Genomic DNA, 15,008 nt, shown 5'->3' on the forward strand with positions numbered 1-15,008 from the left:
TGAAACAAGTGGCCAGCAGCTTAAATTACAGTGTGTAATGGTGTTATATAATCAGAAAAATAGTGACCAGTGGCTGTGAAGAAGGGATAATGCAGTGAGAATAATGCTCCTACGAATGTATTCGGAGGGACGGATATATAAATTAAAAAAATTTTGGAGTGTGGACATATTAGTAAGAATGTAGTATAATCTCATCTTACTCCAAACTACAAGATTTGTGTAGATGAAATGAGTTTTTATTAACTTTGTTTTATCATTTGTCATTATGACATTTCTACGTATTACTTTTTAAAGTTGTTTTTCTATAAGGTCTTAATCATGTAGTACAAATTCTTAAACGAGAATAATAACTAATCACACCGCACATACTTATTTATTTTTAAAAATCAATTTTTAGCTCGTGAAAAAAAAAATACTCTTAATTTTATATCTATTATATTTTTTTTTTAATATTACTCAAATCACTCATATATTAAAAAAATAGTTATGAATTTACTTATAAATTTACTTACTTTTATTTCCAAATATATGGGAAAAAAACAACTATAACTTTAGTTCTAAATCAACTGAAATTTATCTATTCATTTTTTTTTTCTAAATTCCTCTATTCAAACGAAGTGGAGTACGGTTTTCTTGCCATTGCATTATGTTATGGCATCTCACAACTTGTCAAATTGCCAAATCTGGACTCGGCAGTCAGATTGCTAATGAACACTGCCATGACAGCCCAACCTTGGCTGTCACAGGAAGCATTGTGCTACGCATCCCCAAAAATTCATAAACCAATTCATTTATCTTATTATAAAAAAATTAATTAACCATTTTTTCATAATTAAGTTATTTTAAAATTTTGAAAGTATATCTTTAGATTTGTTTTGCAAAAACCATTTTTGAAACTTTTCTAAAATATTATTATCATTATGGACAGAGTAGATATTAATCAATAAACATTATTAATATCTTAATTGGATTATTTTTATTGAATAGAGTTTATCATATTCTCAAATTGTATTTATAATTAATAAAAATGCATTAATTTGTTTTATCCCATTCCCATTTGTGACCCCGTATAACAAGAAAGTTCCCGATAACTATGCGGAAATGTTACTTAACGGAAGAAGCACCGCCTCATGGCACCCAGATTCTCGTAAACCATTCAGGACTAATACACGTAAGCATTTACTTTATATATCCTTCAAAAATTTAAAGGAAAAAAAAAACTCAGAATCTTATGCTCTTTGATAATTGGACAGCTAATTTTTTCCTTGGGCCCGTTTGGGCCAGACTTCAAGCCCAAAATTGCGTTGTAGACAAACAAAACAACCACATAAGTTACTAGAAGATAATTATAGTAAAAAACTAATCTTAATCCTAATTTGTGCTGATAAATTACTTTATTATCTCTTAAACCAATTAATAAAAAATAACAATTAATTGCAATTGTTATGATGGGTGGAACGAAGGTGTCGTTCTTGGTGTCTTTTGGTTGCTTCAAAAGTAACGGTGGCTCAACCAACGACGTGGCATGCAATCGACGGAGACTCCATGACTTCCACCGCCATGGCGCAACCATGCTCATGCAGTGCCACCACTCTCACTCTTCTAATACGCGGAAAAACAACACCAAAGTCCTTACCTGCTAAGAAAATTTATTCTCCATTAAAAAAATAATAAACAAATCAACAAGACGACAACACACTACAGAATACCACATTTTCAAATCCCTAAAACCAACCTTACCAGTTAAGAAAATTTTGTCCCTAATTAAAAAATAAAATTACAAAAACGAGACGATAATAAATTGCGCACATTCCTGAAATCGCTAACCAATAAACCATCACTCTCGCAACCACTTACACTGCTGCTACCACTACTTCACAATGTCAATGTTCGCGAGCATGCCCGAGGAGAATGTTCAGAAATCGTTCGAGGCGTTCTACGAGGAGTGGCTTGCGCGGCACGAAAATTTCCTTCAGCAGCTTCTGAGCGTCACGCCCAATGATAACGACGCAGAACAGAGGATGCTGATCGAGCAAGTTATGTGTCATTACCAGCAATTTTTGGAAGAGAAATCGAACGTGGCCAACGGCGACGTTTTCCTTCTCTTTTCCCCGCCCTGGCTTTCCGCCTACGAGAGGTCGCTGCTCTGGATTGGGGACTACAAGCCCTCGCTCATTCTCCGTCTCGCCAACGGCCATGTCACGGGCTTAACGGCGGAGCAGAGGGAGAAAATGGAGCGAGTCGGGGACGAGACCAAGCGAGCTGAGAGAGAGGTTTCCGAGGCTATGGCTTCCGTTCAAGAGAGCATGGCAAGTCCGCGCATGCTGGTGCTCGTCAGAGTGGTTGACGGCGAGAAAACGGAGCAGCAAGCGGCGGTTCAGGAACTCAAGGAAGCGCTTAAGAAGGTTTTCGAGAAAGGCGACGCGCTTCGCGCGTCGACGATGAGGAAGGTGGTGGAGATCTTAATCCCGCCGCAGACAGTGCAGTTACTGGCGGCGACGATGCGCTTTCAGATGCGCGTGAGGAAGAACGGTTTGCACCTAGACGAGGTTGGACCGTCACGTTGACATGTCTTTGTCAGCGTGTATTCATCGAAAATCTATACCGGACCACGCGCTATTCTTGGCACGCGTCCTATTTCCTATTCGCGCGTTTTTTTGGCTTCTAAAGAAACCGCGAATTTCATTACTACCAATAAGTCAATAACTGTTTTCCTTATCACCGTTCAGCTTCAGTCTACAACGATAAAAAATAATAATAATAATGGTCGCTTGACTATATTTAAAAGAACACAACAATGTTTTTCTATTGTAGAATTCTATCTGATTTTGTTAAACAATAAGAAGCTATGTTATTTTCGTTATTTCTCATTTATAGTTCTGAAAATAGGAGGTGTCAGTGTTAATTATTTATTAAGTTATTATATTCAAAGTTAAGTTCCACTTAACCCAGCATGGTCAAGTAAACTCCAGAACCACAAAAAAAGAAAAAAGCCTTTTAGCCAAGCCCATTTACTGATGCTGAATTTCTCGTGTTTCCTCCTTGACTGGATCGTGAAGTCCATTGACAGTAATAGGATGGGCATTGATATTAGCACCACCCAATTTTCTATTAAAATTCTCCAATAATTGATCATTTGTATTTTTAATGAAATATCTGCATCGCGTGACATGATCACGTTTGTTGAGTATAATACGGAACACAATATCATATTTTGCTTATATCGAGACAAGACCTTATCAAATATACAAATAAACATGTTATTGTCCATCTCAATACTATCCTCAGATACACACAGAAGGTAATTGTCTGTGTTTTTGTTATACTTTAATAGGGTTTGTCAAAATATCAAATAAATGTTATCGATAATAGAATACAAAGGTGAAAATATGAAAATATAAATCCAATATCCAATCTAGTACATATACACCAATGAAGAGTGTTATTAAATTGGTTATTTCAAGTTAAAACCACGATTTAGTAGAAATGTTGGTGCAACATCTTAATGCTATTAGGTTAAATTCTACTGAACAAACAATATTTATTGATATAACTAAAACTCAAGTAATACCTATAAATATTTTGTTAACTTTTAAAAAAATAATCATCATAATGTAACTACAATATAAACAAGTTTACATTGAGAAAGTCAAAAACAGATCTCCTTCTTACACATGTATGATGAACTCTTTCCCTAATATAAAGATCCACCTCGATTATAAACCATATTTATCCTAAATTTTCTTATTAACAACATTACCCAAAAACTAATCAATTTAAATAATTATACGATTATTAAATATAATTATATTATTAAAAAATCATAGTAACTTAAAGTAAAATAAGATTGCACTATTAAAAAATATTAAATCATTGAAAACAATTTTTGTTTAATTCAAATCAAATTAACTATTTCATTAATATAATTACGTCATTATAAAAATAAATAATATATTACTACAAACAAAAAATACTTAAATTTTAAAAAAACTATACAAATTTTAAATAATTATAAACGAAAATATTTATTTCAAATTAAATTCAATTAATTCAAATTTTTATATAATTATAAATTCATCATATTTCATTGAAAATTTTAACAAAATATCTTCAAATTATAAAAGCTTAAAAAGCTACAAAACAAATCAAACATTCAATTCTATAAAATTATAAAAATTTCAATTTTTTTAAATAATTACAAACAATTAATTTTAATTCAAAAGAATTTAATCGATTAAAATATTTTAATAATTATAAGTTAGTAATATTTAATTAAAAAAAGTAACAAAATATCTTAAAATTATCAAAATTTAAAAAACAAGAAAACAAATAAAATATTAAATAATTGAAAACAATAAAATTTAATCAATTTAATTAATTCATTAATATATTATTACAAATAAAAACTATAAATTGTATATAGTTCAAAAAAATTATAATTTATATTAAATATTTACAAACTAAATTATTTAATACAAATGAAAAATAACTAATTCAAATATTAATATAACTAATTAATTATTTAAAATAAAACAATTAAATTAAAATAAAAATTAACAAACTATAAAAAAAACATAAAATAAATGAAAATAAAACGTAATCAAAATATAAATAAATAATTAATTAATATAAATATATGTCTATCAAATGATAAAATCTTATTCATAAATATGTGTCTATTAAATAATTACAAACAATTAATTTTAATTCAAAACAAATTTAATTAATTGAAAATTTTATATAATTGTAAAAACCTAATAATTCATTAAAAACTAACAAAATATCTTCAAATTATAAAAAATAAAAAACTATAAAACAAGTAAAACATTAAATAATTGAAAACAAAAATAATTAATTACAGATAAAAATTTAAAATTGCAAAAAATATAAACAAAAAATTTAGATAACATTAAATTATTAAAATAAAATGAAAAAAATAGTTGCATCAGTCTTAGAAATGCGAATGGGCTGAATCGCTTTTCGACATCCGATTCAGTCTCTACTCAATTCCAAACCCGATTCAGCCTAGATAAGCAATCAAACTTCGGGTGTTGCTCCCTCCACCATCACACCTTTCTCCCTCCACCTTCCATTTATTATTTTGCCCCTAAGTAAATTTTTTTTTTAGGATTATTTTTTAATTTTACTCATTCACAACCTATTCCACTAATAACTTATTTCAGTCGTTCGTATATGAGTAAAATATTTTTCTTTTATTTTAACATTATATTTATTTCTCTCTTTCTTTTGTCGATGAGATACCAAAAGTGGTAAAGGTTGATGGTGGTGGAAAGAATTATCAAGCAGTCTCCCTCTCGTGGTGCAGTGTCGCTCTCGTAGTGCAATGTGTGGAGTGGTGCAGTGCATGTGTTACTTCCTCAAGATGCGTATTCGAATAAACCTTCAAATAAAACCCTAAAATAAAAAATGTAACCTTTAAACAGAGGTGACATCCTTCAACGGATGTCAACATCCGTTTAAGGAAAAAACGGATGTCAACATCCGTTTAAGGAAAATACGGATGTCAACACTGTTGGACGGACGCTATCATACCCTATACTATCAGGCCGAATGCTAAAACCGAGTACCATATTAAATTGCACACTATTCGGCCGAACGTCATGAGATTAAGTACTTAGGCCGAACGCTAAACCATTGAACATCATACTGAATTCATCACTGTTTGGACGAGCGCTCAAAGATTAAACATCATGAAGACCGAACGCTGCCTAAGACATGCACTACAAACGTCATCAAGAACGACCGTTCCATATGAACGATCACCAACCAGAAAACATCACCAAGATTGGACGCTCACTATGGACGATCACTAACTGCAAACAATAACACGACCGAACGTTCACTAACACATAATATGACTGAACACATTAGATTGAAGCCTGAGACTATCGGATCAAGATCGAACGCTAAAAATCACTGATACACCAAGGCCGAACGTTTACAATCTAAACCTCAGAATACCTGATCCAGGTCGAACGCTATCAATCACTAATCACATAATAATACCGAACGCTCAAGATTCAAACTTAAGACTATCAAATTACAACCGAACGCTCAAGATCACTTCCTGAGAATACCAATTTAGGACGAACACTTATAATCACTAGTTCACCATGACCGAACGATTAAGATTCAAACCTAAGATTTCAATTTAAGGGCGAACACCTACAATCACTAATACATCAACACAGGACGATTTAAGATTCAAACCTAAGAATCGAAATTAAGACTGAACGCTCACAAGCTAAATCTGAGAATACCTCAATAAATTCGAACGCTTATAATTTCTAATACAGAACCAAGACCGAACGCTAAATAGCACTTTCTGAGAATATCAATTGAAAGACGAAGCCTACGATCACTATTTCACGAAGACTGAAAGCTCAAGATTGAAGCCTATCAATTTAAGACCGAACACTTAGAATCACCAGTTGAGACTACCAACTCAAAACCGAACGCTTATTATATCAAATACATCAAAACCGACCATTTAAGATCCAAACTTAAGAATTTCAGATTAATACCGAACGCTCAAGATTGATGTACTTTTGTCTTGTTAAACGGATGTTGACATGCGTTGAAGGATGTCACCTACGTTTTTAATTTTAAGGTTTGTTTTATTAGTTTATTCTTTATTTTAGAAATATTTTAATAATTTAATTTAAATGTTTTGATTTATTATTTTTGAATATATTTTTAATGTATTTTAAGAATGTAAGGAAAATGAAGAAGAAAGAAACAGAGGAGGAGAAGTGAAACGAAGAAGACAAATGGAGTTGTAGAGTAAAACTAAAGACAAATTGTTAAACGGAATTGAGAGATGGAAAGATTGAGTGCAGGGAGTAAAGTAGGAGAACTAGGTTTGAAATAAATTAAAATAGTATAAGTAAAAAAATTTAATTTGAGGATATAATTGGAATTAAAAAAAATTGGGGAGGTGGAGGGAGAAAGGTGTGGTGGTGGAGGGAGCAACACCCTCAAACTTCTCATTAACATTTTCTACTCAACTTCTAGTCGCCTAAATCATACCTCTATGATCTTTTTTTATATCTACAATATATTATAACATTGAAAACAAATATAATAAATCAATGCACCAACCTTTTGGACAACGAGAATGGACTAAACAAGAGCAACGAAAGAGAAAGACGAAAAACACTGTGTTCCTGAAAGAGGCAAAGCAGAGCAAATAGAGGATGGAAGGAGAAGAATAAGATCTAAAGGAGAGAAAGAGAAATATCAACTTAAAGAATAATTGAGAGAGAACTATTTTTGTTTTAAATAGAATCTTTGACCATGACCATGACTAAATTTTATCGTTTTTATAAAATTAAAAATATTTTAAATTGAGGTGAATTTGGCATTCTGTATAATTTTGAAGGTGTAAGGTGAAAGGGTTGAAGGTACAAGGCGAAGAGAGGTACTCCCTCCACCACCCTATCTTCTTCCAACACCTCCCCAATATTTCTTAAATTCCAAACTTATCCTGTTTACTTTTATTTTTACGTATTTTATTTTTTAACTTTTAAAACCCTAATCTCCTTTCTGTTTCACTCAGCCCCAAGCCCCTCACCCCCGGTTGGTGCAAGGCTAGAGGCTACGGCCTCTGCAACGTAATCGTCATCTCTGATCTTCAAATGGACATTCTCTCTCACTAGAATGACAACAACGCCACCTCGCGCACCTTCATCTTCTTCACTCCCACATACGCATCCCTCTTCGCTCTCGACATGACTCGAACTGCCTCCACTTACACCGACACGCTCGATTTGCACGTCGCCTCTCTCGCCCACCTCCACCTCCTCCCTAATGGTTACACGCTTCCAACGCTCCTCCCTCAGCGCCTTCTCCAACTTACGCTCTGCAATACCTCTGCCATCGTTGTCGGCAGCTTCGACGTTGCTTTCCCCAGCCTCTATTACGACCACTACTTCGCCGTTCACGGCCTCGCCGGAATTCTCAGTCCCCGATCCAACGTTTATCCTTCTCATTCTCCTTCGCCTTCGCCGACGCAGTTGGCTCCTCCGATTTGTTCAAGAAGCAGTCCTAAATCGCCGTCAAACCAACTAGTTCTTGCTCCAGTTTCGAATTTTGCTTTGCGTTCCCCCAGTTGAGGCTCCGACATCGACCACTTCACCGTTGGTTCTTCAGAAGAGGAATCTAAGTGGAAAGGTCATACTCCGACTGGTTTGCCTCCGAGATATCCTGATTTAGTAATATCACAGCCACTGGAAGGATATTCCGACACTTTGGCTTCAACTCCGACGCCCGAAGCATAAGAAGGAATGAGAAAGTATCTGAATCTCGTTATGGGGTTGGAAGAATCTAACATGTAATACCATTAAACATGAATCGTACATTTCAATTTCAATTTGAGTGACACTCACACTTCCACTAAATGCAATGGATGTGGATATCTTGACATCCGTTTAAGAAGCAACTCATATTCACATCTGTTACACTCTTAGACTTATATATTCAGTGAACCTTCAACCACCACCATTGAGATGAAGCTTTCCCACCACTACACCCTTTTGCACCACAATGAAGCTTTGTTATCTCCAACCAAACACACCATAATAACCCCACATTACACTACCAAACTTTTAGCAAACAAAAATCACAAAGAGAAGAAAATTGAGAGAAATTTCATTCAAACGGAAGTGATTAATTGTTGTGAAGGTGCATTCATATAGTGGTGGTGGGTGGAGAGTTGTTGGGTAAAAAAATTAAAACAAAAATTAAATATTATTAAAGGGTAAAAGAGGGATGGAGAGGTGCAATGAGCTATGTGTGGTGGTGGAGGGAGTAACTCCCCAAGGTGAAACATCCATAAAAGCTTTCATTTGACAGTTGCTCCCTCCACCACCACCGAATGCTTCCTGCACCACCCCATACCAATTTTGCCCTTCTCTAAAACGGATATCAACATCCGTTTTACCTTCAACGGATGTTGACATCCGTCCATTCACAAATCCTATATTTTATTTATTGTTTTTATTTAAAAAAAAAAATCTTCAACGGATGTGGCGACATCCGTTAACGGATTGCCACATCCGTTTTAATAAAACTTTTAAAACTACTTTGATTATTATTTAAATAATAATATATAACTTAAATTAATAATAATTATTTTATTAAATAAAATAAAATTAATTCATAAATAATTAATTAATAATTTTAAATTAATTAAATAATATTTATATATTAATTTAAAATATAATAAATTAAAATCTGAAAATTTAAAAAGAAAAAACTTCCCGATTTAATAAATTTTTAAAATCTTCAACGGATGTGGCGACATCCGTTAACGGATTGCCACATCCGTTTTAATAAAACTTTTAAAACTATGATTATTATTTAATCCGTTTTAATAAAACTTTTAAAACTATGATTATTATTTAAATAATAATACATAAATTAAATTAGTAATAATTATTTTATTAAATAAAATAAAATTAATTTATAATTAATTAAATAATAATTTTAAAAAAATTAAATAATATTTATATATTAATTTAAAATATAATAAAATAAAAAACTAAAAACTTTAAAAAGAAAAAAACCTCAATGCGTTTTAATAAATTTTTAAAAAGTATTTTAATTATTATTTAAAATAATTATACATAAATTAAATTAATAATAATTATTTTATTATAAAAAATAAAATTAATTTATAAATAACTAAGTAATAATTTTTAAAAAAAGTAAATAATTAAAAAACTTAAAGAAACTAAAAACTTAAAAAAACTAAAAACTTAAAAAAGAAAACTAAACGTAACGGACGTGACACATCCGTTGAAGAATTTTTTCTTCAACGGATGTCGACATCCGTTCAAGAGAAAAGGAGGAGGTGTAGGATATTTTAGAATATGAAGGATAATTTTGGAATTTAAAAAAAGTGTGGTGGTGCAGGAAGCAATGTGTGATGGTGTAGGGAGTAACTCTCCTTTCATTTATTCAGAGCCCAAAGGTTAGGCCCATTTTACTTGGGTTCTAATTCGACCCATATTTACCAGGTTTCTAATTCGACCCATATTATTTCGGCCCATCATGAACGACGGGTTCAATTTGACGGATAATCTTTCTTTCCTCTCCAATATGCTTTTATTGGATTGAAAACAATTTTTCACTTGAACTTATTCTATATTGTTTGAATTTTCCAAGTATTATAATATTGAGAATGTGAACATGCTGCCAGCCCTGCTAACTGTTTTAGGTAAAAATTGTGCTGGTTGGTCGATGGAAAAAATAAATATCTTTGTTTTAAATTAAATAAAAAAACTATTAGAAGATAAAAAAAATAAAGATACATGATAAAATAAAGATAAAAATAAAATAAAATAAATCAAACTGAATTTAAAATAAAATTGTTGATTAATTGACGCACACGTCAAAGGAATGTAATAAATGAATATACGAAGATGAAGTTAGGTTTAGAAAATTACACCACATATAAATTTCATTTAAACAAATGAACATAAATCCATTGATTATAATCTCAATTTCTTACAAATGATAACCCATCAATTAAAGTTATAGACAATGAGTTTCAAAGATACTTAGTCATAGTCACGTATTCCTATTATTTCCCCCTAATTTTAATACTTTTATCTTTTAACTTTCATTGTCTTCTAATATTTTTATCTAATAAAGTATAAATGTCTATAATTTTTTTATTACCATGAAACTATCTTTACCTTCTTCCTATTATTATTTTTAGTATCAAATGCTTTCAAATATATATGCATGCATATTCGGTAGAAAGTTGTTATCAGTTTTAACAGGTGGATACGAAAATTGGAATCGTCTTATAGGCTGGTCAATGAAGGCAATGTCAGTATCCAAAGTTCCAATATTGACTATTGACCGACAATTTTTTTTGGATTCTTTATGAAAGTGAAAAGAGTATGTCTTCTAAATTATATTATTCACACCATCTAATAGTGCATTGTAATGCACCAAGATTCTAATAATCACACATCAAATTCCTGCAAAAAAACAAAAACAATACACGCTTAAAGAAGGAACACAACTAAACGAATTATTAGTTTGTATTTTTTCACTATAAATATAATTTCTTTATGTTTTGTAAAATATAGGTTATTTTATTTTTTAATTTATTTTGGTGTAATTTTTATTTTTATATTTTTTAATTATTTTATTTTAATAAAATTTTAATGTAATGTCAAATGATGACTACAATTTTAAGTGAAACTGTGAAAATGAATAGGTAATAACAAATTTGTTTTGAAAAGTTGAAGGGTAAATACCAACATGCAACTATTATTATGATTTCTAAGTTCTATTACTTCATTATTTTCTTATTTACTTTAAGATATTTTTACTTCATGTTATAATTTCTTATGTTGTATAAATGGTAAGTAGTGATATAAAATACAAAATACAAAATGTGGATATGATTTTTAAAAACAGAACAGAAAAAAAGATAATTAATATACTTTTTCTAATTTGTTATTATTTTTGTCACTTTGTATCAATTTGTACATGTATAAAAGGATAGATGTATTGTAAGAACCGAAACTTCTAATTAGACAAGACCTCGATTTTTGACACATTTGGGAATGATTTAATGAATACCGTCTTCGTTTCGAAAATAATGTTTTGATTCTCTAAGATTGGGTTGTTCACGTCAGTCATTAGTCCTTAAGATTATTACAAAAATTAACAAAAACTAATAAATATCACGATGAAATATTACTTGAGACACGTAGATCTACTGTTTTTAAGGACTTATGTGTAGTGTGTTAGATAAATCTTCGAAATACAATAAAAATTTCTCTAAAATTTTTGAAGATATCAAAATTAATAAAAGAATATTAAAAGAAATATAAAATAAACTCAAGATATTATAAGAATAAACCAGAAAATAAAGAAAATTGTATATTTTGAAATAACGACAAATACAATATTTATAAAGTGAAAAAGAAGACGAGGAATAACCTATGATCCAGATCTTATGGAAGAAACTGCTCCTTATGGTTTCAACAAAACCTTTCAGTGTAAACTAACTCCTGAATCTTGTAGAAGAAAATTTGACCAAGAAAAAAAGTTCATCAAACAATGTTTATCTGTGGATTTGGAAAATAGATCTAGCAACACAGTTTTATAATATATTCTACATTAAATAATGAATAATATAAACCTAATAAATATTAATAAAATATATTATAAATATTGTTTGAAATCTCACACCAGTGGTCAAATAAATATATATAGGTATCTTATAAATCGATTTTATAAAGTTAAATTAAATTTAAAATTTATTTATTAACAAATATTATAATAAAAAATTAGATTTAAGTTACCTGAATCTAAAAAAATAATTTATAAAATGAGATTTTGGTATGATTTGTAAATTGAATGGACACGGATAAATGGTTTAGTCGAGTGTGGTAGACCGAAATTGAACGATGGTAGACCCAGAAGAGACGGAGGTTGAAAAAAGAGAGTGGGTTAGTAAAAGGGAAGAAAATAGGCAATAATTGCCCTAGTTATGATCTCTGACGCAACATGCACCACACGTACACGTGAAACTTTTTGTCGTAGGTGCTGAATCACTTAGGAGGGGCCATGTTCCTCTTTCAAAGGACAAAGATAAGGTTGTTTCCCTTGTCTTTCATACCACCTTCTGTAATTTAATAATCAACATATTCTTTTATTCACACGTCTATTAATATTGTTTCTATTCAACCACCTTCCATGTGTTACATGTTCATTATCTCTTTTGCATTCACTTTTTCTTATTACACACCTGTTTGAGTTGCACGGGTTGAGTCGTTTGACACCTTTACGTTTCACTCTTTCAGTCTTTCGGTCTTTTCCATGTCAAAGTCAGTTTGAGAACAATAGCGTTTTCAACAGAACAGTAATAAATGTGTAATAAATGTCTTCCTCTATTATTCATCTTTGACATGTATTTATAGTTTTTGTTATGGATTTAGAATTAGTGAAAATTTATTTACGGTCCAACTTTGACCCAATAGCTTTTAACAGCTACTTACCTTAATTTTAATCCTGGTCAATGGACAGTAGGGCCAACCGGCCTCCTGATATTTGGTCTTATAGACGGTCGGCTCATATGAGTTGTTGTTCGTCCGGACGACGAGCAGCAAGACCGCGTGATTGGATAATCACGGTCATATGGACGTCGTATCTATACGCTACCCGGTCTCACCTGATGATGAGTGATGAAGTCGCGTAATTAGATAATCATGACCATCCAGAAGTTCGATTTATAAACTCTCCGGTCCTTGGTACAACACCAATTCAATCTTTTATCATATCATTTTAATTTCACTAATTAAACATTCTTAATTCTTACACCGGGGATTAGCACATGGTTTGGGACCCAACCAGGGACGATAAATCTTTTGTTATTGTCATTTGAAGCTTAATAGATACAAATGGTTGGCCAAATAGTTGGTATTGTAATCAAATCATGATTCATTTGGAATATTTGACTGTACTGGTATTGGCACAACATCTAGAAGATCTTGAAAATGCCTCGGGATACATCTATAATTGTATTTTATATAAAATAATTAAATAATTTCAGTGGAACAGCTAATGGAGGATTAACGTCCTCGTCTTTCACTGTTTCTGACAGTCCCAAGTCCTTGATTCAAATCAAAAAGTTGCTTTTAAATAAAAGTTTGACTTTCAATTAAGTTTTATTACATTTTTCTTTAATTTAACATTAAAAAAATTATTATTTTTAATTGAATTTTTGCGGTTTAATTTTTTATTAAACGAGTGAGTAGTTATTATATTGCTTTGGCATTTTATTACTTGTTTCGACATGGTAACAGATATGAGATTTTGTTATTAACATAAAATAATAAAGGTAATTATGTTAGATAAATAATATTTTAATAAAGGTAATTTAAATTTAATATTGTAAGTGTTGAACGTATAAATTTGTGAGTAATTTATCCATGTTTTTATTTTTATTTATTAGTAATACAAAAAATTATCATTTAATAAAACAATATCATAGTTATACCACGAGATATAAAATATAAATTTACAACAATTAGAAATAAGTGAGCTAAAATATCAAATATAATCATATAAATACGGTTTTATAAAGTTACTTGATTATAAATTATATTTTTTGTACTGATTTTAAGATAATTGTTGTAAAAATTAATAATTTGACTATATGCAATAAATTGTAATTAAATAAAATTATGTTTATTGAGTAGCAAGTTACTATTCTCAATGAGAAATTTAAATTATATTTTTTATTTTCCACAAATTAAATTTTATATTATATGGAATGGATTCAAATTTAGGTTTTATTTGGATTGGTTCGGTTGTTACAATTTTCATTAAATAAGTAAAAATGTTTTAAGATTAAATTATTATTTTTAGGAGAGTGAGTATAATGTAATAACTAATACGACAATGGTTCTTCTCAACCAAAAAGTACAAGTATTTAATTATTCTAATTAAACTTTTTTCTATCATTTTTATTACTTTTTCATTGTTTAGTTATTTTAACTTATAAAACCTTTTGCTATTGTTTTATCGTGGGAAATATCAATTTTTTTTCTAGTGTGTGATTTGTGTGTCAATTTTCAATATAATAGCTTATTCCTTTATAATTTTTACTATTTGTTTTTAAACAAGTATCTAGAAAATAAAGAATAATTTAAGTAATGAATCAGTCCGGTTGACCAATTAGTTTAGTTAATTGATTTGTTCATAAGTTTTTTCTATGAAACAAACTATATAACATACCTTCAATATAGACTTTTAAGCATGTCAAACTCAAATTTAATTTAAAAAATAATAATAAATATATTTTTATTTCTTGTTTTTCAGTAAAAATTATAATTAGTCAATTTTTAACATTTTAACTTAATTTAGTGTTCTAACTTTAGAAATTAGTTCTTTTAACTAAATATAGTTAAGTTTATTTGACATTTCAAAAAACATTTCATGGTAACATTTAAATTATT

At 30.2% G+C, this 15,008-nt stretch overlaps 1 protein-coding gene and 1 pseudogene across 1 annotated transcript; both read left to right on the forward strand.

The window, feature by feature from the left end:
* The first annotated feature begins 1,663 nt into the window (after positions 1–1,663).
* On the forward strand, positions 1,664–2,675 carry LOC124847180 (protein ZW2-like). The gene has a single exon (XM_047324605.2). The coding sequence runs from the start codon at positions 1,881–1,883 to the stop codon at positions 2,565–2,567; it is 687 nt and encodes a 228-aa protein (XP_047180561.1). The 5' UTR covers positions 1,664–1,880; the 3' UTR covers positions 2,568–2,675.
* Positions 2,676–3,257: 582 nt separating this feature from the next.
* Positions 3,258–8,357, forward strand: LOC148204085 (uncharacterized; annotated as a pseudogene).
* Positions 8,358–15,008: the final 6,651 nt, after the last annotated feature.

The sequence above is a fragment of the Vigna umbellata genome, chromosome 2 (genome assembly GCF_029865625.1).
Source record: "Vigna umbellata cultivar VRB3 chromosome 2, Vumbellata_1.0, whole genome shotgun sequence".
NCBI lineage: Eukaryota > Viridiplantae > Streptophyta > Magnoliopsida > Fabales > Fabaceae > Vigna > Vigna umbellata.